The sequence below is a fragment of the Magallana gigas genome, chromosome 7 (genome assembly GCF_963853765.1).
Source record: "Magallana gigas chromosome 7, xbMagGiga1.1, whole genome shotgun sequence".
Taxonomy (NCBI): Eukaryota; Metazoa; Mollusca; class Bivalvia; order Ostreida; family Ostreidae; genus Magallana; species Magallana gigas.
Window position 1 is genome coordinate 28,995,589 of NC_088859.1, and position 22,092 is coordinate 29,017,680.

At 35.4% G+C, this 22,092-nt stretch overlaps 2 protein-coding genes across 6 annotated transcripts in view; one reads left to right on the top strand and one right to left on the bottom strand.

Annotated features, from left to right (window-relative positions):
* Positions 1–12,232, top strand: part of LOC105339175 (WD repeat and FYVE domain-containing protein 3) — a 39,016-nt gene extending 26,784 nt beyond the window's left edge. For 2 of the 3 annotated variants that reach the window (XM_034456560.2, XM_034456562.2), the window contains 24 exons: positions 28–110; positions 508–661; positions 1,129–1,367; positions 1,765–1,913; positions 2,300–2,356; positions 2,462–2,608; positions 2,748–2,831; positions 3,110–3,164; positions 3,371–3,608; positions 3,857–3,963; positions 4,087–4,240; positions 4,439–4,530; positions 4,867–5,079; positions 5,345–5,483; positions 6,042–6,059; positions 7,130–7,284; positions 7,425–7,517; positions 7,857–8,084; positions 8,469–8,594; positions 8,728–8,787; positions 8,941–9,547; positions 9,793–9,904; positions 10,275–10,472; positions 10,709–12,232. In XM_034456560.2, coding sequence (XP_034312451.2) covers positions 28–110; positions 508–661; positions 1,129–1,367; positions 1,765–1,913; positions 2,300–2,356; positions 2,462–2,608; positions 2,748–2,831; positions 3,110–3,164; positions 3,371–3,608; positions 3,857–3,963; positions 4,087–4,240; positions 4,439–4,530; positions 4,867–5,079; positions 5,345–5,483; positions 6,042–6,059; positions 7,130–7,284; positions 7,425–7,517; positions 7,857–8,084; positions 8,469–8,594; positions 8,728–8,787; positions 8,941–9,547; positions 9,793–9,904; positions 10,275–10,472; positions 10,709–10,835 — 3,635 coding nt within the window. In that variant the 3' untranslated portion in view covers positions 10,836–12,232. The remainder of the gene's footprint in view (positions 1–27; positions 111–507; positions 662–1,128; positions 1,368–1,764; positions 1,914–2,299; positions 2,357–2,461; positions 2,609–2,747; positions 2,832–3,109; positions 3,165–3,370; positions 3,609–3,856; positions 3,964–4,086; positions 4,241–4,438; positions 4,531–4,866; positions 5,080–5,344; positions 5,484–6,041; positions 6,060–7,129; positions 7,285–7,424; positions 7,518–7,856; positions 8,085–8,468; positions 8,595–8,727; positions 8,788–8,940; positions 9,548–9,792; positions 9,905–10,274; positions 10,473–10,708) is intronic. The other variant, XM_034456561.2, reaches the window with a different exon arrangement.
* A 1,246-nt stretch (positions 12,233–13,478) lies between these two features.
* LOC105339225 (uncharacterized) lies at positions 13,479–21,796 on the bottom strand. 3 transcript variants are annotated; one of them, XM_034456570.2, is made up of 4 exons: positions 21,638–21,796; positions 19,836–20,024; positions 14,171–15,599; positions 13,479–14,083 (listed from the first exon to the last, which is right to left on the bottom strand). In XM_034456570.2, exons 1-4 carry the CDS (start codon positions 21,686–21,688, stop codon positions 13,623–13,625), a joined length of 2,130 nt encoding a protein of 709 aa, XP_034312461.2. In that variant the 5' UTR covers positions 21,689–21,796; the 3' UTR covers positions 13,479–13,622. The 3 variants fall into 3 exon arrangements, with proteins under 3 accessions (XP_034312461.2, XP_034312463.1, XP_034312462.2); XM_034456572.2 differs by lacking the exon at positions 21,638–21,796 and adding an exon at positions 19,249–19,759 and having other exon boundaries at positions 19,836–19,974; XM_034456571.2 differs by lacking the exons at positions 19,836–20,024; positions 21,638–21,796 and adding an exon at positions 17,746–18,215.
* Positions 21,797–22,092: the final 296 nt, after the last annotated feature.

The window sequence follows — 22,092 nt, forward strand, 5'->3', positions numbered from 1 at the left end:
TGTACGTATGGTCATTATGTATTGCAGGCCCAAGTCGAATGATGAAGAAGATGATACCAAATGACATGTTCTATGCCCACTATCCCTACAGACCGGACATGGAAGACAGTGTAATTTTACAGATACTTTCTGCTTACTGTCGAATCATTTTTATTGGTTTGGGTCAATGTTTGTGGGCAGCCAAAATTTTCCTGGTTCTTGGGGACATGATTTTGTTGGTACATGTACATGTAGCAAGTTCTGGACAATTTTAATAAGTATTAAACAAATGCTTGTATATACATTCGTATGGATGTAAATTCGTGGGCAAGGGTTATCCACGAAAGCCTCAAACATTGGTCCCCCACGAACAATGATGATTCCACAGTATCTACAACCTCACTATCAAATACTGATACATCAATACTATATCTCAGTAAATCTTCTTTGTCAGATTCTTTTTTTTAATCATGCACATTTTGTAAGAGATGAAGCATCAATCTTTTTATAAACTGTTTTGTTGGATAGCCCCTGAAGTACAAGATCGCCATGAGCTACGACAGTAAGGAGTACTTTGAGAGGTTCCGCTCCCAGACCCTGGTGGAACCGGACGTCCTGCCCATCATGAGGGGGGTGGAGGACACCAGTGATACAGACAGTGTGGAGGAAAAGTTCCCAGATGGTAACTTTCCTTCTCTAAGAACAAAATTTGAAAAACTAATATGTACCTACAAAAAATGATGACTAAAAAAACAATGCTTGAATGTAGCTATGTAATGAATTGGAATCAAAACTGAATACTAAGCATAGTTGTAACATCAAAAACTGTTGGGAAAACAGGCATTTTTAATGGAAGAGATGATAAAATATGTTTGTACCTTGGTTATAATTTATTACTTTGGAATCATATTTATTAATGGGGGGCAATGTTCATGGGTAGCAAAAATTTTTCTGGTTCTTGGATACATAATTTCATTGGTAGCAAGTTTAAGATAATTTAAAGAAATATTAAAAATGCTTGTTGAACATTTATATACGTTTTGTGGGGATTTAAATTTATGGGCAAGGGCTACCCACGAAAGCCACAAATATTGGTCTCCCACGAACAATGATGGTTCTACAGTACTACATGTATCTGTGATTTATTAGTTTCAGACATCACCAGGATGACCAAGCTGCTGGGGAGACCTTCCAAACAGAGGCAGGTGGATGTGGATGAGGAGTCTGAGGACCAGTCCTATCCAGAGAGTCTGACGGATGTGGAGAAGTCCGAAAACCAGGGCGAGGAGTTACGTGTAGAGGAGGGCAGGGAGGGACAGCCAGAATCCCCGGGGCCCAAAACCGACAACAACCAGACCATACTCAGAATCCTGGGGGAGGGAGAAAAGGTATAATTGTTTAAGTTACATGTACATCTGTACGAAATATTAATGACTCAGTGCATGTGTATGAGTACTACCAATACATGTGATATATAACTTAAGGGCCAGTATTTGTGGATTGTCAATTTTTCAAGGATCCATTGTTTTATGGATTAACTTGCTTGATTAAGGAATTAAGATTGTGCTGCATAATTCAATGCAAAGTTAAATTCATGGGTTAGGGTTAGACCCAAGAAATTTAATAAATTGAGCCACTGTGAATTTTGATTATTCCACTGTTACTGTATAGGATAGTTTTGTAAATTTTGAAAATAAGGTACAATGATAATGCCATGAAGAAATTCTGATGGCATTATAAATGAGTTAAGTGGAATGATACTTGTATGTGCCCATTTCTATGTAGATAACAAACATATTTCGGTGTGCGCGCATACAAGGATTGGATACGGCGGAGGGCCTTCTGTTGTTTGGTAAGGAACACTTCTATGTGATCGACGGATTCACCATGCTGAGGACTCGAGAAATCAGAGACATTGACAGTCTACCTTCTGAGTAAGCTCATTGTTTCTAATGCCCCTGATTTTATTATTCACTGAATTCTGATAAGTTTACACATATTGGTATCTTGATTTTCTCATTTTAACGTAACATGAATAAGACTTAATACCTTATGACCCATAATAATTTAAGCTAAAAAATAAATAACATAATGTAAAATTCAAGGTAAATTGTCAAGTTGAAGGTTAAACTCATTATAAGATTTAGATTTGTAGCAAAAAATTTGGTCATACTTAAGAATTAACTTCTCTGTTTTACAGAAATATCTTGTATCTTTTAGGAGTTGTCTGCATTCTTCGTAATGCTAATTTATACAAGTAATTCTTGATCCTGATTTAAATGCATGTACATGTATAAAATTATAAATTCCATCTTTACAGTTTGCATGACCCAATCATTCCAAAGGCATCCAAAGGAAGTGGAACTCTAAAACGACTGTATGTACAAAATTCATTAATGTAGTTTAAAATAATTATGGATGAATCCAAATTGATAAAAATCAAAATACCTCAGCTGAAAGGAAGCATTCTTAATTTTACCAGGTGCAGCAAGTTTATGTATGAGGACATTCGTGAGGTCCACAAGAGGCGGTATCTCCTGCAGCCAATCGCTGTGGAGGTCTTCTCAGCAGACGGCAGAAACTATCTCCTCTCATTCCCCAGGAAGCTCAGAAACAAAGTGTTTGCAAAGTAAGGCTGAAATTATTCACTCAGAGCCCGAAAATTTATTATGATACATGTATCAGATAATAACTTTTTCATTGCTCTTAAAAGTACATGTAAATAAAGCTGATGGGATATTTTTGTTAACTTTTTTTTTTTGCTTCAGATTCATGTCTGTTGCCACAGCAATGACAGACAGTGCCCACCAGTCTGTGTCTGGACAAAAACAAGGGGCCAAAATAGAGGCAGGGTGGGTACAGCTGTTTTCTTTTCTGTTTAATAAGAATTTATTTGTGGAGGGGAGTCTTGATTTTTCAAAGTCAATTTTTGGTAGATAAAGTAAGTTTTTTAAAAATTACATGTAAATTGTCAAATATTTTTAATGTACTCCCACTATATCTATGTAAGTTAAAATATGTTTCTAGTGAAGAATGTAGTTATAACAGATCATTAAGTTAACCAAAATTCATAGGAAAGATCTATAAGTCATATCATTATCTTATTTGTTTCATTAAATTCTTGTTGTAGGACCGGTATAATCAGTTCACTGATGGGAGAGAAGTCAGTAACACAAAGATGGGAGGTAAGGCGAATGAAAGTTTAATTCAGAGTAATTAGTTGTAATTCAGATATCGTCCTTAAAAAGATACTCTAGAAAAATGATCGCATTAAAATGTGTTTTTAAAAGAGGAGAGATAACTGGTACTTGTAATGCAAAAATGGATTAAAATTTATACACTAAAAAGGGTTTTGACAAAAATTAAAATAACTTAATAACTTGTTTTTTAGAGAGGAGAAATTAATAACTTCCAATACCTGATGCATCTGAACACCCTAGCTGGTCGCTCCTACAATGATCTGATGCAGTACCCTGTGTTTCCTTGGATTGTAGCCGATTATGACTCAGAGGAACTAGATCTGTATGATGAAAAGACTTTCAGGGACCTAAGTAAACCCATGGGTGCTCAAACACCTGGGCGACTACAGCAATTCAAGAAACGCTACCAGGATTGGGATGACCCTCAAGGTAAAGTGGTTTATCTGAAGGGGAAATCATTTTCTGCACTGTATTGGAAGATTCAGTGTTTGAGAATAATAATAATTAATTGAGGCTGGAAATTAAAAAATTATTTTCAGCTGAATTTTGAAAATGAAGAGCAAATTTTGTGAAAGTTTGAAATTACTATAGTAGTTATTAAATTTTAACTTGATAATGAGGATCAAAATGTCAATGTCTATTTTGAGTTGATTCCTATCCATGTTTCTTTTGTTTAGGAGAGACACCCCCATATCATTACGGTACTCACTACTCCTCGGCTATGATCGTAGCCTCCTATCTAGTCAGAATGGAACCATTCACACAGCACTTCCTGTCCCTCCAGGTGAGGTCAAAGTTCAAACTTAGAGTTATCATTTCAGAGAGGTATTCATGGTTTAGCAGTTTATGTGTGCGAATTTTTTTAAAATTACCAGGTGATTACTAAAGTTAATGTTTTCTTTTAAAGGGAGGGCATTTTGATCTAGCTGACAGGATGTTTCACAGTGTGAGAGAAAACTGGTACTCTGCAGCCAAAAACAATATGGCCGATGTTAAGGAACTTATTCCTGAGTTCTTCTACCTGCCTGAATTCCTGAAGAATTCCAATAATTTTGATTTAGGTACACCATACTTTACATTCTATGTGCTCAAAATGTTGTACGTTATTCAAGACACATCATTATTTGTTTTGTATAATGATAACATCAAGTTAAAAATATTACTTCATTTTAATGCCTAAAATATATGATTTTTTTCTAAATTAAAACAATAGTAAAGTACTTGCATTTTCTGGCATTTTTTTTTGGTCTTCTTAATAGGTGTTAAGCAGAGTGGGGTTGCTTTGCATGATGTAGTGCTACCTCCTTGGGCCAAGGATGACCCAAGAGAATTTATTCGGGCACACAGAGAGGTAGGTCAGATCTAGTGTCAGGTTGTGTTTACAGCTTACCGGTATTATCACCTTTTTAATAGTTGTATACTAGCTATATAGTTACATGTACACACAGTTGTATTGCATGAAGTACTTGATTTAAAGTATATCACTGAAACTTTTGAATATAAAGTTCCTCTTTACGGGTATTTTTATTGTATGTTCACTCTGTTTGAAACTGTATTTTATTTATTTTACAACGATTGAACTCTATTATAATATCCATGTTCACACAAAGCCTCAGTATATATGTCAATTATGTCAGTTTGCAATTACTGTAAAAGTTAATATTGATAAATAACTTCTGTGTTTTAGGCTATGGAGAGTGACTTTGTCAGTGCACACCTGCACGAGTGGATAGATCTGATTTTTGGATACAAACAGCAAGGGCCGGCGGCTGTGGAATCAGTTAATGTGTTCCATCATCTGTTCTACGAGGGAAATGTCGACATCTACAGCATTGACGACCCCCTCAAGAAAAACGCTACCATCGGCTTCATCAATAATTTTGGTCAAATTCCAAAACAGGTTAGTTTTTGGGATAAACAAAGTTAATGTACTGAATTTTCCTCATAAATTTAAGAATTTTTATTGAATAGTAAAAAAGAGAGTTGAACAGATGCATTTTAATTTGTAATTTGAATTTCTTTACCTAGATAAAATATAATTTGTCCCCCCCCCTTCAAGTTTTCCTGATTTTAAGACATAACATATAGGTCCAATCTAGGACAGAAAATAGTCACAAGTGTTGTACAGTGTTGAAATGGGAAATGGAAATTATTCTTATCTGCAGCTTTTTAAGAAGCCACATCCCCAGAAGAGGCTGGCTCTAAGACTCAATGAATCTCTACCCATGGGAGTGGTACCTAGTCAAGATAAACTGTTCTTTCACAATGTGGACAACCTCCGACCAGCTAAACAGGCCATTAAAGGTCTGTTTTATGTGTTCTCTATATTTGTTATGTTTGATGTTAGGGTACACTGATCCCCCTGATAAGTGAGATAACTCTCACAGGGAGATTAATTACTATGATTGATAATGTGTCAAAGTTAGTCTCCTGCAAGGTTTGCTGAAATAATTTGTATTTCTTGTATTGTAAACCAACTTTTATTCAAGTGAAAGAAAATTTCACTTGGTTCCCAATAATTGGGTTTGAGCAGATTTTTCTTTCCGCTGACCAAGCTTTCATTATCTGCAAAGAAAGTTAATAAGCAATAGTAAATTGAGAAATAAAGTTGTTGCGAATAAAAGATGGTTTACAATATTTTAAAATGAATTTGAATTCATGAAAATGAGAGTACAGAAGGTTGATGAATCTCTAGATCTAGTTACGGTACTATTGTAGTAATTTAAAATATGAAAGTGGATTTTTTCCTCATTCACATTCAAGTATTATTTTCTGCCATGATGATTTAAATTAAAAATTCAGTCTACAAACACTGAACAAACATGTACGTATACTAATCACAGATGATTTTTAATCCCATAGATCATATGCTATACATGAGTAAGATTTTACTTTTATTTGTTTAATGCATGTTTTCAGAACTATTCTTTTTAGCTCACCTAGAGTTGGCTGTTTGCCAGCACTTGGCATCTGTCATTGGTCTGTCTATTTGGGCATCCATGAGATATGTTCTTTCTAATCTTCTTCTCCGAAACAGTCTAGATTTGTAGTTACTTTATTTGGTAGAATGTTAAGTGGTGCAGAGGAAGCATTTGAAATTTTGCATTGATCAAATGTTCCCTTAATTGGCTTTATATATAGGGCAGTCTGAAGAATTCAAATATGATCACCATAGATTATTATTGTCCAAAGAAAAAAATCAATTGTCTTGCTTGATTCCTTGGTTTAATATGCAGTTGGTCAGTTAGACTTAGTTATCCTGTAGATATTTAAAGAGTTTGAATATTTACTTGCTCTCTTCAATCCTTCTATGAAGTGTGAATGGTTCCAAGAATCCTTGTAAAGTTTGTTTAAGAATTTGACCAATTCTACTCATCTAAACCGCAAGGTTTTGGTATTATTGGTAGATGTTTATTAATCAATTAATCATTGCACAATGTATCTGTAGATTACAATAGAACTTAGGTTGATATAAGCTTCAGGCTTTTTTTGTGTTAGACAGGTTCTAAATTTATGGGGTTGTTTATATAAAAGATTTTTTTTGCCGCCTTTTTTATTTATTTATTTATTTATTTATTTTTTACATTTTATTAAAAAAATTCATTTTAAAATTTTGTTGTATGAATTTTAACACTGTAAAGAATCAAATTCACTAAAACTGCACCTTGAAAGAAAATGGATTTTTAAGCTTGGTTCTGAAAAACAATAACCAAAGATATGAACGAAATAAAACATTGGATTCATCTTTAAACCTTACACTTGTGTTTTTGTGGCACTATTTTTGTGAACTAACAAGTCATGTGACATGGAATGAAAATCTTTTCATTAATACAAGTATGATCTGCACATTGTTCATGTAAAAAAAGGTTTTTGATAATAATGAAAATCTGTTAATTAATTAATAAATTTAAGGGTTTTCTCGTGGTAAATTGATGAATTTTCTGTTGCAGAGGTGCGAAGTGCGGTGGGACAGATCATTGCTACTGATCGCATTGTCATGGCAGTTGAACAAAACAAAGTCCTCATTCCAAATACATTCCAGAAATTCTTGTCCTGGGGGTTCTCAGACAGAAGTGTTCGCATTGGGACATACGACTCTGAAAAGGTCAGTATCTCTCTCTCTCTCTCTCTCTCTCTCTCTCTCTCTCTCTCTCTCTAGCTTTTGATGTTTGCTTGTTTTTTGAATGAAGATTGATAAGTACCAGTATATGTAAAAACTGAAGTGTGTAATTTTGACTTTTACAGGTATCTCAGGTGTATGAATGCCTGGATAATGGAGAAATTCTGTGTGCTACCTGCCCTGATGCCAAAACCTACATCACTGGAGGAACAAGTTGTGTTAGTTCTTGTATTTTACTCTTCTTTTCCAACAAAAAATCCATACATGTGTTAAAAAAACAATATAAGTTTCTTAAAAAGAAAAGGATGCATTGCACATTAAAAGTTATAAAGCGTAAAGACCAATTTGCTATATAGGTTTTCATTGCAAGTGTGCATTTCTAAATATTACTCAGGCATGGAGTCATGTAGTGTAATAAAAATCATTTATCTATTCAACTTGGAAGCCTTTTGGACAGGAAATAAATGATTTTTAATTAAACCTTGTTGTTGAAAGATTTCTTGTAGAGTGAGGATTCATTCAGATCGTTGAGTACTGATTAATTTTCTCCCCCACAGGTTGTGAATGTTTGGGAGAGTCGACAGAAGCGCCTGACCCTGAAGCAGCCTCTTTATGGACACACGGAGGCCGTGACCTGCCTGGCATCCTGCCAGGGTTATAACATGATTGTTAGTGGCTCCAGGGATAGGACCTGCATCATATGGGACCTCAGTCGCCTCCAGTTTGTCAGACAGTTACGAGGTCACTCAGGACCTGTAGCAGCCGTCTGCATCAATGAACTCACTGTAAGATTCCTTATGCAGATGATTTTAACTCGGTGATACTGTTAGTTTGATAGCTTTAAAGGTTGACATTTGATTTTTTAGGGAAGATTCCGGATGAATAATTTCTGTTAATTTTAAATACGGAATAATGTTTTGCTAAATATATGACATATGGTCAGCATATTCATGTTGTCAAATTATAGTACCAGTTCTCTTGTTTTATGAAATTTTTATTGCTATAATTGTGAACTTTTTGTGCATTATTTATATCTATTCACAATTAAAGCCAAATAAATGAGATATTGCAAAGTGACATTGCTCTAAAAAGGAAAAACATACTCTAAACCGAGAATATTCCTCCCCATCAAAATATTCACATAAATGTTTTTGGTTTCTTTGTGACAGGGTGACATTGCGTCCTGCTCGGGTACGTACCTGTACCTGTGGTCCATCAATGGGGAGGAGATCGCCTGTGTCAACACCGCGCCCCCACAGAACAACCAGCAGATCCTATGTCTGGCCATGTCACAGGTACACGTAACTACAGGGGGGGGGGCCATCAACACAGAGGACCCTCCCAAAGTTGTAGTCAATATCATTTAATGGCTGTATGGTTGTAGATTTTGTTTATTATGTCTTAATGTTAATTGCTTTTTAACTTCAGATGTATGAGTGGGATAGCAAGAATGTCATTTTAACAGGCAGTAAAGATGGAGTAGTCAGGGTTTGTAGAAATTATTTTATTGTGAATTATTTCAAATTAATTTTTTTTTAAATATTAGGAACTACATGTACCTACAATTATACCATAAATTAAACATTTGATTTTTTTTTCTTTTGTAAATAAGTGTATTAAATGTAACTTTGAATTATTTAGATGTGGTCAGTAGAGTATGTTCAAGTGCCAAAAGAGGAGAAAAGGAATCTCAAAGTGGAGGAAAAGAGCCCATCAGAAAACAAACAAAAATCAACCAATCAAAATGATGCTTTCAAGGACATCCAGACTGCTGTGGATCGTCTGAAGGCGTTAAAAGATCTGAAAATGGAGAACAAGGAGTTGGAGTTGGGTTCCTCGGTGGATAGTGAGAGTCACATGGGAACACATGCTGCTACCCATGCTGCTATGCTGGAGCATGAGGACAGTGTAGTCAGCAGTGTCAGTAATGTGACTCCTCACAATGAGGATGCTGTCAGTCTAAACAGTGAGGACCGACTGTCAGTCAAGTCCTCGGAACCCTCCATAGATACAGCAATAGAGGCAGATGAGGATCTGGACATGCAAGGGGATTTGATCAAGGGGATCAGTGATCGAAGTCAGAGCCAGCCCGACCTGAAGGACTCGCTGAAGGAGAATGATATCATGGTCAAGTCCATGTCAACAGACTTTGAAGTGATCACGGACTCTGAAGTCCACGGGGCTCCCAAAACAGTGGAGGACCTGCTTAGGAAATACAAGGGAAATCATAGGAATTGCCTGAGAGATGGTACAGTAGTTTGATTTGTATGGAATATGGGGCTGTTAAAATTGTATTAAAATCACTAAAAACTTTGGGAAATATTTCTTTTATAACGAGAAAATAAGAACCAAAACTGAGTATGTGTGGTTCATTGTTCTTAAGTCATTTATATTAAATTAGGCATCAGTTATTCCAAAAAATAACCAATTGTCACTGTGTGTCAAATTTCTTATTTTTTTTTTTTATAAAAAATGCATGATTTTTGTTTCTAGGATTTAAGTGGCAAAGACAGCTGCTTTTCAGGAGCAAACTGACCATGCACACTGCATTTGAAAGAGACGATAACAAAGAACCAGCAGCCATCACAGCCATAGCAGTCTCAAAGTAAGGCTTCCAGGAGGCTTGATTTTCACCATGTTTGAAATTCAGTCTATATTATAATGCACATCATGTGCCGGAGGACAAAAATCACTTGATCTTTAACTTTATAATTTTGGAAAGGAATAATAGTGATTTATTTATGAAAAATTATCTATACATGTATTATAAGGTTGATATATATATTGCACACTCAAATCCTTTACTTTATAAACTCAATATTTTAGATATATGTAGGACACATATAAATTTTCAAATCACATCTTTATTAATATACTCATTAATTTCTTATATTAGATACATGTACATGTATTGTATATTTATCTTGAATAAAGCAAGACAATTAATTGAGGTTTTCTTCCTTTCCTGTGTTCAGGGATCACCGTACGGTGTTTGTTGGCGAGGACAAAGGTCGAGTGTACAACTGGACCGTAACAGATCAACCAGGTCGAGTGGTCGCGGATCACTGGATAAAGGACGATGGTGTAGAGAAGTGCCATTCCTGCGCCATTAGGTTCTCATTCTCCGAACGCAAGCACCACTGCCGAAATTGTGGGAAAGTGTTTTGTTCAAAGTAAGCATAAATACACATATACTGTATTGTTATTGAGTCTCATACTTGATGAGATAAACATATATAGTATGTATTAATATGCTGTATTGAAAATTTCAATTTTTGACATAAATACATGTACATTTTTTGCAACAAATATTTTAATTCTGTTTATCTATTCTTTTTGTTTACTATTGGAAAAAAAAAATGTGATAGTATTGAATGTGTTTCTATTATGAATAATACTCATTTTGTAGATGCAGTCGATATGAGACAGAAATTCGTCGCCTACGAATCCTTAAACCTGTGCGGGTGTGTCAGGCTTGCTTTAATATATTACGGGCACAGCAAGCAGCAGATGCTGTTTCACAGAACAAAGTTTGACCGTTAGAGGTCAATGCTTCTGAGGTCATAATGGGGAGCAGCATTTTGTGGAAGTTTTGTTCATCTGTTTAACATGGTGATGTTTTAAGGTTATGAGGGTCTTGAAATTTGATGGATGTGTTCGAAATTCCATTGATGAAATATTAAATTATATATGTGTTAAATTACATACATCTATACATGTACAGTGTATGAATGACATTGTTTCCATGTCTCTTGTTGATATTTTAGTATTTATTGTTTGAAAGAGATTTACTGTTCCTTAGGAATTGGATTTTTTTCACGATATTAAAATGCTGTGTTCTAGTCCCGTTGTCTTATAGGACTGTCTACAGTCTGTCTTGTCTTGTCTAGTGTAGACATCTAGACATCGTCATAATGAGGTAGACCGTGTAAAGTCTGTCTAGTGTAGACATCATCATAATAAGGTAGACCTCCATAATAATCAAACCATTAGTATATTATAGCTCCGACATGTAGATTAGTCTTATGCTTCAATCACCTTGCTGGCTAACAAAAGTTTATGTATAAAAGGGAGCTTGCTGGATTTATTCATATATGTTATTTCATAGACCATGCTTGTAATGGATAGGTTGTTGACACAAATAAAACAATGTGAACAAGTAGGTAGCAGTGATAAAATGGCTGCAGACATTTTTATTCCAAATGCTGACTGTGATATTTTTAGTTGTTGTAGCAGGTTTAGTTCACTCTCCCTATGGCTTTCAGATAAAATCCCCATCATTCCTTATACAAGTCATTATTACATGTATATAACTATATAATAGATTTTACTGGAAACCATGCAATAAACCCAGAGTGCAATATGACAATGCGTAGGTATAAATTGTTATGAGACTATTTAATTGATACTATACCTTTAACAGAAAATAAGAAGGCTGAACATTCAAGAGGAAAGACTGTATCTGTACCTTTTAATTTCTGCTTTAAAGATGCTTGCTTTTGGATGTTATTTCTCGGTTGTATAAAAAATGGAATCCTTTTCATTGGTCTTGCCATTTTAATTCTGATATGATAAACAGCTTTTAATATTTTTGTGACGTTCAATGAATTTCATAACTACTGTTAGGTTATCTTTTAAAACAAGTTTCTATTATACAAAACTCTGCATAATATCAGTAACTTATTTACTTTTATCTATGTTTAGATATTTGTACTAGAAATCAGTGTTGTACTATTGAAAGCTAGGATTTAACCATTGGGTGTGATCAAATAATGCACTGTTCAATTCTTGAAAAGGGAGACAAATCATCCTTTATTGTTATTTTGTGGAGCGCTGAAAAGTTTAAATTAACAATACTATCCTTTGTCTTCTGTCTGTTTTACCCTGTGTAATTTGTCCGAGTTCAGCTCAGTAAATAAAACACCAAAGTCAATTTTATTGTTGTTTTTTTCTTGTGCAAGAAGTTGAAATACAAAGGTAATTGTTTCCTGTATTTGCATGAATCTCCAATCTCATCAACAGGCTTGGACTTCATGATGCATTGTTGGTGTCTATTACCGGTACAAATAATTTTTGTTGTTCATGTATGTGAGTCATGCGTGCTTTGTTTTTTTTTTTTGTCCGGATGGGGGGGGGGGGGGTATTATTTTTTTAGCTCACCTGATCTGAAAGCTCAAGTGAGCTTTTCTGGTGGGGCCACAATTGGAGTGGAGTGTAAAATTTTTACATAGGAATATAGGGAAAATCTTCTAAATCACTAATTGTCTAGAAAAGCGCTAACTTTAGTCATTACAGTCTTCAAATAGTCTAGATTAAAATTTGTCAATATCATATTATTCAGGAGTAGGGTTGGGCCACATGGGGGGGTGGGTCCAATTTTACAAAGGAAAACATTTAAATTGTTCACAAAACTAAAATGTTTTATTTATGGTTTTGACATATTGTTGATACTTTAATGTTGTTTAGACCTGGTCCCTGGACAATTCTTGGACCTCACAAGGGGTTTAATGTTTGAAGTGGGTTTATAATCCTTATATAAACAGTTGTTTAAGTATGATTATCTTCTCAAGAACTGCAATGCTCAATATGTGATATGACTGTAAAATCATCCCGTTACAAAGGGGCTAAATGATAAACATAAGAATATGCAGGGGATTTTTTTTTGGTTTATAAATGATCTAATATACGACATTGTTCAGATATTTTGTACATGACTCCATAAAGCTGATTTTATTATGTCTGTTATTGCTCAGGTGAACGGTGTGGCCTAAGGGCCTCTTGTGTTTTTTTTTTAAGGGGGGGGGGTCTTTGGACAAGTTAAGGTGCTTGTAAATTAAAAGCGGCGGTTTTTGGGGACATAATTAGGGTGCCTGTGAATTGAAATGTTTAAAAAAAACTGCTATATTTACATTCCTGTCGTAAGAATTTTTTATAATATCGTAAATCATTCATGTTTATTTACGTTATAAAAATATTTACATTCAAAACACACCCGGGGCACTGAAACGTTCAAATGGCAGATTTATTTCGATCCAATAAGGGTAAAACACTCTTGATAACATGTTGGGTTTTTTTTTTAAATAATAAATTGGCACACATATAGCAGAATAAATTTTATATTTCAATTTTCTCTCCCTCGTTGTTTATTCTACTCAGAAAGCGTCAAAATAACAACTCTATAACTCGGAATAATTTTATTTTTTTTCTAAGAAAGGTATATAAAAAAAATAATGATAAACAAGAACATTCATTTTAACGAAATAAACAGTCTGATCCTGTCATGAGTGTGCTCAATGACATTCGTCGAGTGCCCAATAAACTTGTCAAGACTTCTGTTTTTGAGCGGTTTTATGCTGTGTCACAGACTTCCTTCGATTTTTATGAGCTTTCCTGAGTTGGTCGTATCTCTCCAATTCTTTGTAAAAGGGAACTAACTCTGGCGCCACGCTAGGAGGCACGTAGATCTCCTGTTCTTCGTCTTCCATTAATCTCGGCGGATTTAACACTTTGTTAATTTCCGCCACAATATCATGCCGCTTTATTTTCTTGAGAGCTTCTATGAGGTCATCAAATTTAGCGCGGGTATGATGACGTCGCCATCGCGTCAACGCTTCCAGTGCCCGTCCTTCTTTTGGCCCTCTTGCGCTTTCCATGTTGACGGAAGCAATGTCTTTTTCAATCGTTTCAGAACCTCGTTGTGGGTAAAATGGCAACGTTCTGTATAGAAGCATCCAGTCTTGGTCTATCTCACGACATACTACTCCTATGGACTTTGTCATTTTGTCTGAAAAAAGGAAAGATTTGTTAGTTCTTAAATTGAGATTACTTGTCACTTGGTTATTTAAAAACATGCTTTAATTCATACACTCACCATCCAAAGAGCCAAGAACCTGCGATTGCTTAGGTCCCATGGGAAGGCAGAAATAAATCTTTTCGGCTGCGTCTGTGCTAGTCTTGTAGCGGTGAATGCGTCTCGCAACTTCTAGTGCATTTTCAAGCTCCGTGAACTCGCTCTCCCTTTGCTGACGTTCTACTTTTGCCTGCTTTAGTTCTTGTTTGAGGCGTTTAACTTCTTTTTCAATCTTTCTGCTCGCGTGCTTTTTTTCGGACATCCACTCCAACTTATGTTCGGCTGCTGCCAATTGTCGTTTAACTAACGGCATCCGGTCCCGCACATAGCGGATCTCTTCCGTAAGCATGTCATAAGTTTCATTGTAGTCGTCCGGACTAAAGTCAGCTTTGTTTTTTGCGAGTTCGTCTCGTCGAAATTCCTTAAAGTCGCATTCTTGTTGCAACTCACTCTGCAGGTTGAAAAGGTAGTCTTTTTCTATTCGCAAAGCTTCTTCCTTTTCCTTCCACCCCTCGATTTCCGATCTTGCAGTATCGAGTTCGATTTCAGCGTGGTTAAGTTTATACGTCACTGAATGAAAACGAGTTTTCGAGTCGCGCATACACCGAACTTTCTCCTCCTTGTTCCTCTCCATGTCATCAATATCATTGCGTAAGAAAATGGGGTAATTTTCGTCTGCTTGTAGCCATGTCGTCATGATTGCCATGGCGGCACGAATATTGGTACACGCGTCTGCGAAAAGGAAGAGAAAGGGCACCTGTTCACATTCATTTTTCTTACAAAATGTGACAACTGGTGACGTGAACATCGTGTAATGAATAATTCTTTCATGGAAGTCTTTCTGTAGCTTTTTAACCTTTTCTAGATTGTTTCTGATGGTACTCTTCCACATATTTATCTGCTGTTGGTAATGAGCGGCGGTTTCTAGATACTCGTCTTTCTCCGGATCGTAGAAACTAACACAGTACTTTTCTATCGTAGACAATATCTTAAGACAATAGTCAGAGATTTCTGTGAACTTTTCTGGCACATACTGCTTGATCTTTGCGTGTACTTCCTTGAGCAAAGCGATATTGTTTGGATCGCCCTTGTATCTTTTCGGATCCTGACCTGCTTTGATCGCGTCTTCGATCACTCGCCCTGACGAAAAGTCGAAAATTGTCAACATTCGCATCACAACTTTGATTGGACTGACATATCGGTTGACTTCGTCTTGAATACTTTTACCAACTCCATAATAAGCTCTTTCCAGACGAGAAAGTTTCTTCGCAACTTGCTTCAGTTCGGCTGCGATGATGTTGCGAAGGTCCTTCAGGCTGCGAGGAGGACTGGCTTCCAACATCTGCAACCCCAGCGCTTGGCGCTTATGTTTCGGCATGTCGTCAAACGGTAGAAGAAACGCTGGCTTGGTTACCAGAGTTGGCATCCGACACTCCAACACAGGTCTCGTCTGCGAAATAGATAGGAATAAAACTGTTAGTAAGAGAGGTCGTAAAAATCATTGATAAAGAAGGTCCTCGTTGGGAAAAACTGCAAAACCCATTCAAAATTCGAATCTCTTTTGAAGGGTAGAACTCTCAGAACTAGGATAGGTGTGTCGGATATTAAGACATGGCATGACAGTTCACTAAGCTGTCGCATCTTTTGTCCCCATAGACACAATCAAGGGATTAGACGTTAAATGTGTATTGCTTTATAATCTTTCCTGAGCATTTACAACAAAGTGCTAGTTCTTCAATATTTATTCAGCGGTTTATAGTGTAAAGTGTTCAGTGAATTGGCCTATTTATTTAGTGTACAAACGAAATGTTATGACGTTTTATAAGCAGTAAGAAAGACATTTTCCTGAGGTATTCTCAACTTTGGTGGTATCAGTGTGCGCCCAGCTCTCTAATTGCGTCAAATGAAGTTAGATGGAGTCAGAATAGCGGACTTTATAATGGAGATCTCACTGAAGGCAGAATTGCAAGTCATAAGTAATGATCGTTAACAAACAACTCATTATTTGTTGGTGAGGTTTCGATTTTTGGAGAATACAACATTAAGAATAAACTGCATGGAATCATGATTCGAGAATGTTGTGTCATAACAACAAAATACGTTCTACTGATGAATACATTGGAATAAATGTGTGGTAATGGACGCAGTAAAACATCATGAATCTGTACAAAACTTCTATTCCTATGAAAATTTAAAGATGTGCCCTACTGATTTTTATGTAAAATATTCGTTAATATTTACAATTTGCAGTGTCTTTGTCGTGATCTGTAACACTGATAATCAAAGTAACATATAATCCAATACATTACAAATGACGCAATGTGGGGCGCAAGCGGGGTTTGAATTTTAAACGAAATGAAAATAACAAATAATTTAATATTTAAATAATTAGTGAAAATTACACAAGGATTACATAAGTGTTAATTCTTAGAATATTTTGAGGTGATCACATAATGTCGGGCGTGATCAAATCTATCATAAAACCCTTCGGACTTTATTGGATTTGATCACCCCCAACCGAATTGATCACTTCATACAGTATTTTACGAATATATTAATTGCTGATGAAACAAAACCTGAAAATTACAAAGGTTTTGTTTGACATTTTAAGAGGTGAAAAAACTCTGTGAATTGGGCAACCTCTATCTACCCTTGCATCTCTTTCTCTCTCTTTCTCTCTCTCTCTCTCTCTCTCTCTCTCTCTCTCTCTCTCTCTCTCTCTCCGGCGTCGCATTTCTGTGATTGCTTTCAGGGTAGTATACTCAATCGAAAATTATTAAATGCAGGTCTTAACTTTAAAATTCCAGTGAATGTCTTATCGGAAATTTGGGATTGAAAAAGTTCATCGAAGCGTTCACAATGACGTTTGATTGTCAACAGTTGACATTTAGATAGGAGAAAAGTTAACTGTTTGGAATTATTCTATCGCGCGTGTATTTGCTTTTTGATATAAACCAATACACAGTAGATCAGGGCAATGCTGACCGCCTTTGAGCGTACAGACAAGCTTTTCTACTTATCACCGTTTGTCGTCCGTAAATCGAATGAAAACCTCCGATCTTCAGTGCCAATATTTGCTTGATAGGAATTTCTATATGTCCAGGAACAGACTGCTATTAGTTACCATTAGTTGTTGAATTAAAAAATTGATTATATTACAATATAAATTTTAAATGCACCACCCAACAAAACATGAGCCATAAACAATACTGTTTATTTTTGCTGTTGCTTTAAAAGATTGTTAACAGATTCGATGGAATAAAAACGGATGCCAGAAGCTGGAAGAAATAATTAACATCGATTAACAGCTATGGTTCTCAAATATTTTGAAGCTGTAGGGTTGCTGGTTTGTACACAAATATACCGTTAACAAGTGAAAAAAAAAGAGATAAAGAGATAACCGGTAATGTTATATTTGAACAATTTTCCAAAAATTCAATAATTACGAATTAGATTAACAGTTCAAAAAACAGAAAAATAAAGTGAAACATTCGCCATTTTGTTACAAAAATCCACTTTTAGGGAAGGGAAATAAGGGGTTTTTTTAAATCGAAAAATATACAGGTAACAGAACTTCAGATTTAAAAGGAGCTTACCTTCAGATCCATCTTGCTACCTCTCGTCGACTGAACAGAAAGTAATTTTAAAATCCCACTGTCTCTTTCATTTGATTTTTTTGTGACCGTAAGGTGCATTTCGAAAAATAAATTTCCAAACAACAAAAGGGGCGTTGCTGTCAGTGCATGGTGCTCATCTGAGGTAGGAGAGAAGCAGCTTTTTTTTGGTGGGGTATGTACCGTCTGCTACCGGTCTGTGTTTATCTCAATCACGTCCGCACGCGGAAAGTCAACATTGGTACTAGAGATTGCGATAGAGTCCCCCCAATCGATACCGTTACCAACAACTTCACACAACTCTTCGATCAATTCAGTTTAATTGTTTTGCTGATGTCGCCGGTTTTAGTTACAGCATACATAATAACACAGCGTCTCGACTATAGCGACTTGTTTATAGCGCATTAAATAGGAAGTTCTATTTGCCCGGTAATTTGGGGACAATTGCTGCAGTTCTGGTGGGGTGGGATGCAGCCGGACATAAAGATATTTAATTTATAGGGTTTATTTTTTAAACGAATTTGGTGGCTCGCCTTTGGAGAGGCACTCCAGATCTACCCTGGCGCTTGATAAAATAAATCTCTCTCTCTCTCTCTCTCTCTCTCTCTCTCTCTCTCTCTCTCTCTCCAGGCTATGAACTAAATACTTATAAAAATACTACTGCACAGTTTTTTTTTTAGTTCGTTCTGCATCCAATGCCCATATTTTATTAAAATTGAATCGAGTTAAACTATCAATCTCAATAACGTTGAATTTCAAATTTCAAGGGATTACAGTGTAATCTTCCCTTCCGTTCATCGGCACTAATCAACTCTTTCTGGCAATAAAAAAATAATCCGAATCTTTGATCAAGAAATGAACAGAAAACATTGTGGATGTATAATTTAAGAAATTGACGATGATTTTTTAAATACTTTTCTCTCGGAATTTGGCTCGATGATTTTATCTCTTGGAATAAAAAAATACTAATATAATAATAATGTACTAACACTTATGTAGATTTTCCTTTTTCTTTTATTCAAACAAGCCTTAATTTGTTCTAGATTAATCACTTAACAAAACTCTATACGGAGACAGAAATAGTGAGACCAACATATGTAAAATCGCGCGTGTTCACAATCCTAAAAAATAAAAAAAAAGATTTTTCAATTTCTTTAAATCGCTTTCAAAGGATTACAAAATATAGTCAGTATGCTTATACATATATTTACATGTATAAACAAACTCTATGTTTTATCACAGCGATACACGCAGTGTTATATACTGGCTAACAAATAGTTTCAGTTTCGAGGTGGATATATTTTTACCGCTAAAAGTTTTTTTCTAAAGGGCGAGAACACTCAAGGTCTCTATTTAAAACAAAAACCAATTTAAATAAAATCATTAAATAATAATTCAGATAAAAAGAAAAAAGGAAAGACAAATAAAAACAAATTACAGAATAATCTGTAAGAATAAATTCTACCGCAATATCCAAATCCTTACCTGAATACAAATGCATCCATTGCAGATTAAACGTTTGTGTATTATATATACAATTATTGATGGAACTAAACATTAACAGGAGACAAAAATCACTAAATAATTTATTTGCCTAGAGATTCTAACCATAATTATAACGTGAGCGGCCCATTTAAAAGTCTCTCTCTCTCTCTTTCATACACACGCATTGTTCGTTCTTCATTTACATTCCGTTCATGGATGGCTCCCTTTTACACCTTGTGATTTTAACTGCTAATTGCTTCACTTTTAATGAATACCAATTCCAGTCTATTTTATGACACTGTTTTCTTTCTCTAGAAAGCCACCTTCTGTCTCTACGACAAATAATGCTTTGAGAGGGTTCAGGTATCCCAGTCTTTTTTACGCCATTTAAATGTCTCCGATTCCATTTCAATTTTCTTACGAATGCTAAACAAGACTTTTCCCTTTTTTTCTTTTTAAATTGGAATGCATTAAGAATTTCCCTTTCTTGTTTTGTCTGTTAAAATGCAGTCTGAAATAGAAATATTCTTTGATGACAACCCAGTAGAAATGTTTGTTGAAAAAAAAATCTAATAGATCTACGCTACCTCTTGCTTGCCGTCCGCATTTTTAATCTTCCGCCTTTTCCTGGTCTTCGGAGGCGGCTGGTGCAGTTCATCCATGCTGAGGTAACCCGGGTCTTCTTTACGCTTCCCTCGGGCCGCGGACTCGTCCAAACTCGCATACCCTCGGTCATCTCCATCCGTGTCGTAATAAGTCTCGGTGTCGGTTTCTCCCTGAAAATGAAGATAATTTGTTTTGTTTTTTTTATTGAAAATATTTTAGAACAAAACAAGAAAAAAAAACCCAACAAAATGGGACACGGGCAGCAAATACTGAACAAAATGAGAGTTTGTTTATCGCAAAATGAATAAATTTGCAGGGTTAATAGTTTTTCCCATTGAATATATTTCATGATCACTGTGATTTACATGTACTCATTTTGTTTTTTTGAGCTGTGCATTGCATTTACGAGAAGGCCTTTGATACGTAGAATGCATGACATGTCCTTTAAGTTTTCCATAATTCCCAGACAATGCTACTTGAGTTTTTGACAGGTGGAAGTCCTTTCACTAATCTTGAAGATTCCATTTAAAAAAAAAACTACCTGGTAAATTTTTAAAGATTCCTTAAGCACAAAGAAACGTGCATGGGCATAATTTCAAAGAAATACGATTTAAAGTGCAATGTAGTCGGTGATATATTTCATATATAAATCGGGGGGAAAAGTATTTGATCAGGTAAACCTGGGGGGGGGGGATATGCCACATGCAATTTCATCTGAGTAAACGAATATGATTACATAATGCCACGTGCAAAATTACTAAAAAAGAGAACACTTTATGTACATAAGAAAACGTTGAAATGTGTAAACACGTTATTTAGTGGCGGATATCTCCGTTTGTTTGGATGCTTCAAAGATGACGTTTATTCGACCTGGAACACACTCATGACAAAACCATGGACATGATGGGTATGAATTTAAATCCAAACCCCCAACTTTTGAATAAAATGTTCATACAAAGAATCAATTATCAAATAATGCAATTGCTCGGATATATATATATACAGCAAAGTTGTATTGACCTACCGCCAAAAGTCTTTAGCAAATCCATGCACAATTATACGGTTACAATGAATACGGATACAACGAATTTACGGATATAGCGAACTGATTTTGAATCCCGTAGAGGTGAAAAATAAAGAAATTTAAAACGTTATAACGAATTTCTTTAAAGCTTAAACGTGAGCGATACCAATAGAAATAAAAGTTTGAATTAATTAATTTCCGCATATATTCTTTAATTTACAATCCAATTTTTAAAAAAGTATTTCATTTTATGCATCAATTAGCATAAATTGTAGTCTTATACAAAAAACCATGTATATAGTAAATTCGATATACTTATAACAAATGCGATATACTAATTAGAAAGTCAATAGATGCTGTTCAATCTAATTAAAAACCACGTCATTTCAATTTTTAATTTTCGTTGTTGGCGCTTCAGCTAACATTATTGATGCGACATGTGTGACTCAGGCGAGCTAAATATTGAAATAAAAACGCATTGCAATTCTGTTTGGTACCGTAGCACACACAGAGGACTTTGAATTATTCCGTACTTAAACAGAAGGAGGACTATGGAATGGATTTTTCCTGCAGCCCAGACCTAATCAATTTGAACTGAATAAAATATTGTTTAAATTAAATCTACGATAGAAATTTCTTTGAATTGGTTGAGCAAAATATAGTTGCACTTGCGAATTGGTCGATAGGAGACGACGAGAGAGAGAGAGAGAGAGAGAGAGAGAGAGAGAGAGAGAGAGAGAGAGAGAGAACGTATTTTACCTGTGGACGCAGAGTCTGTTTAAAGGCGTTTTCCACAATATCAGTGTCCATTCTGAATTGAACTGTACTTGTATCTCGCGTCTTTCATGAAGGTTGTTTTGTTCGTTCCGAATTTAGAACTGTGTGCTGCTTGATTTAATTAATCCTTTAATCTCCCTGTTTGCACAGCTCGTGTACTTGTGAAACTGATCATAATCTGGTGTAATTCTAATTTGCACGGTCATTTAAAAAAAATCGCGCACATTCTATTTATATAATCTTAATTGGGGGTAGGGTCAAGAAACGTTGAATGATTAAGTTACAAAACGCTTTCTATAAATAATCCACTGAAGGAAAACAAGACAGAAATGTTTACACAAAGCCAAAAAAACGAAAAACTTCTATATTCATTATAATTTTTTTTTAGAGATATTACTTGTAACTAGATTGCATTACCAGATGCATCATCGCTAGCC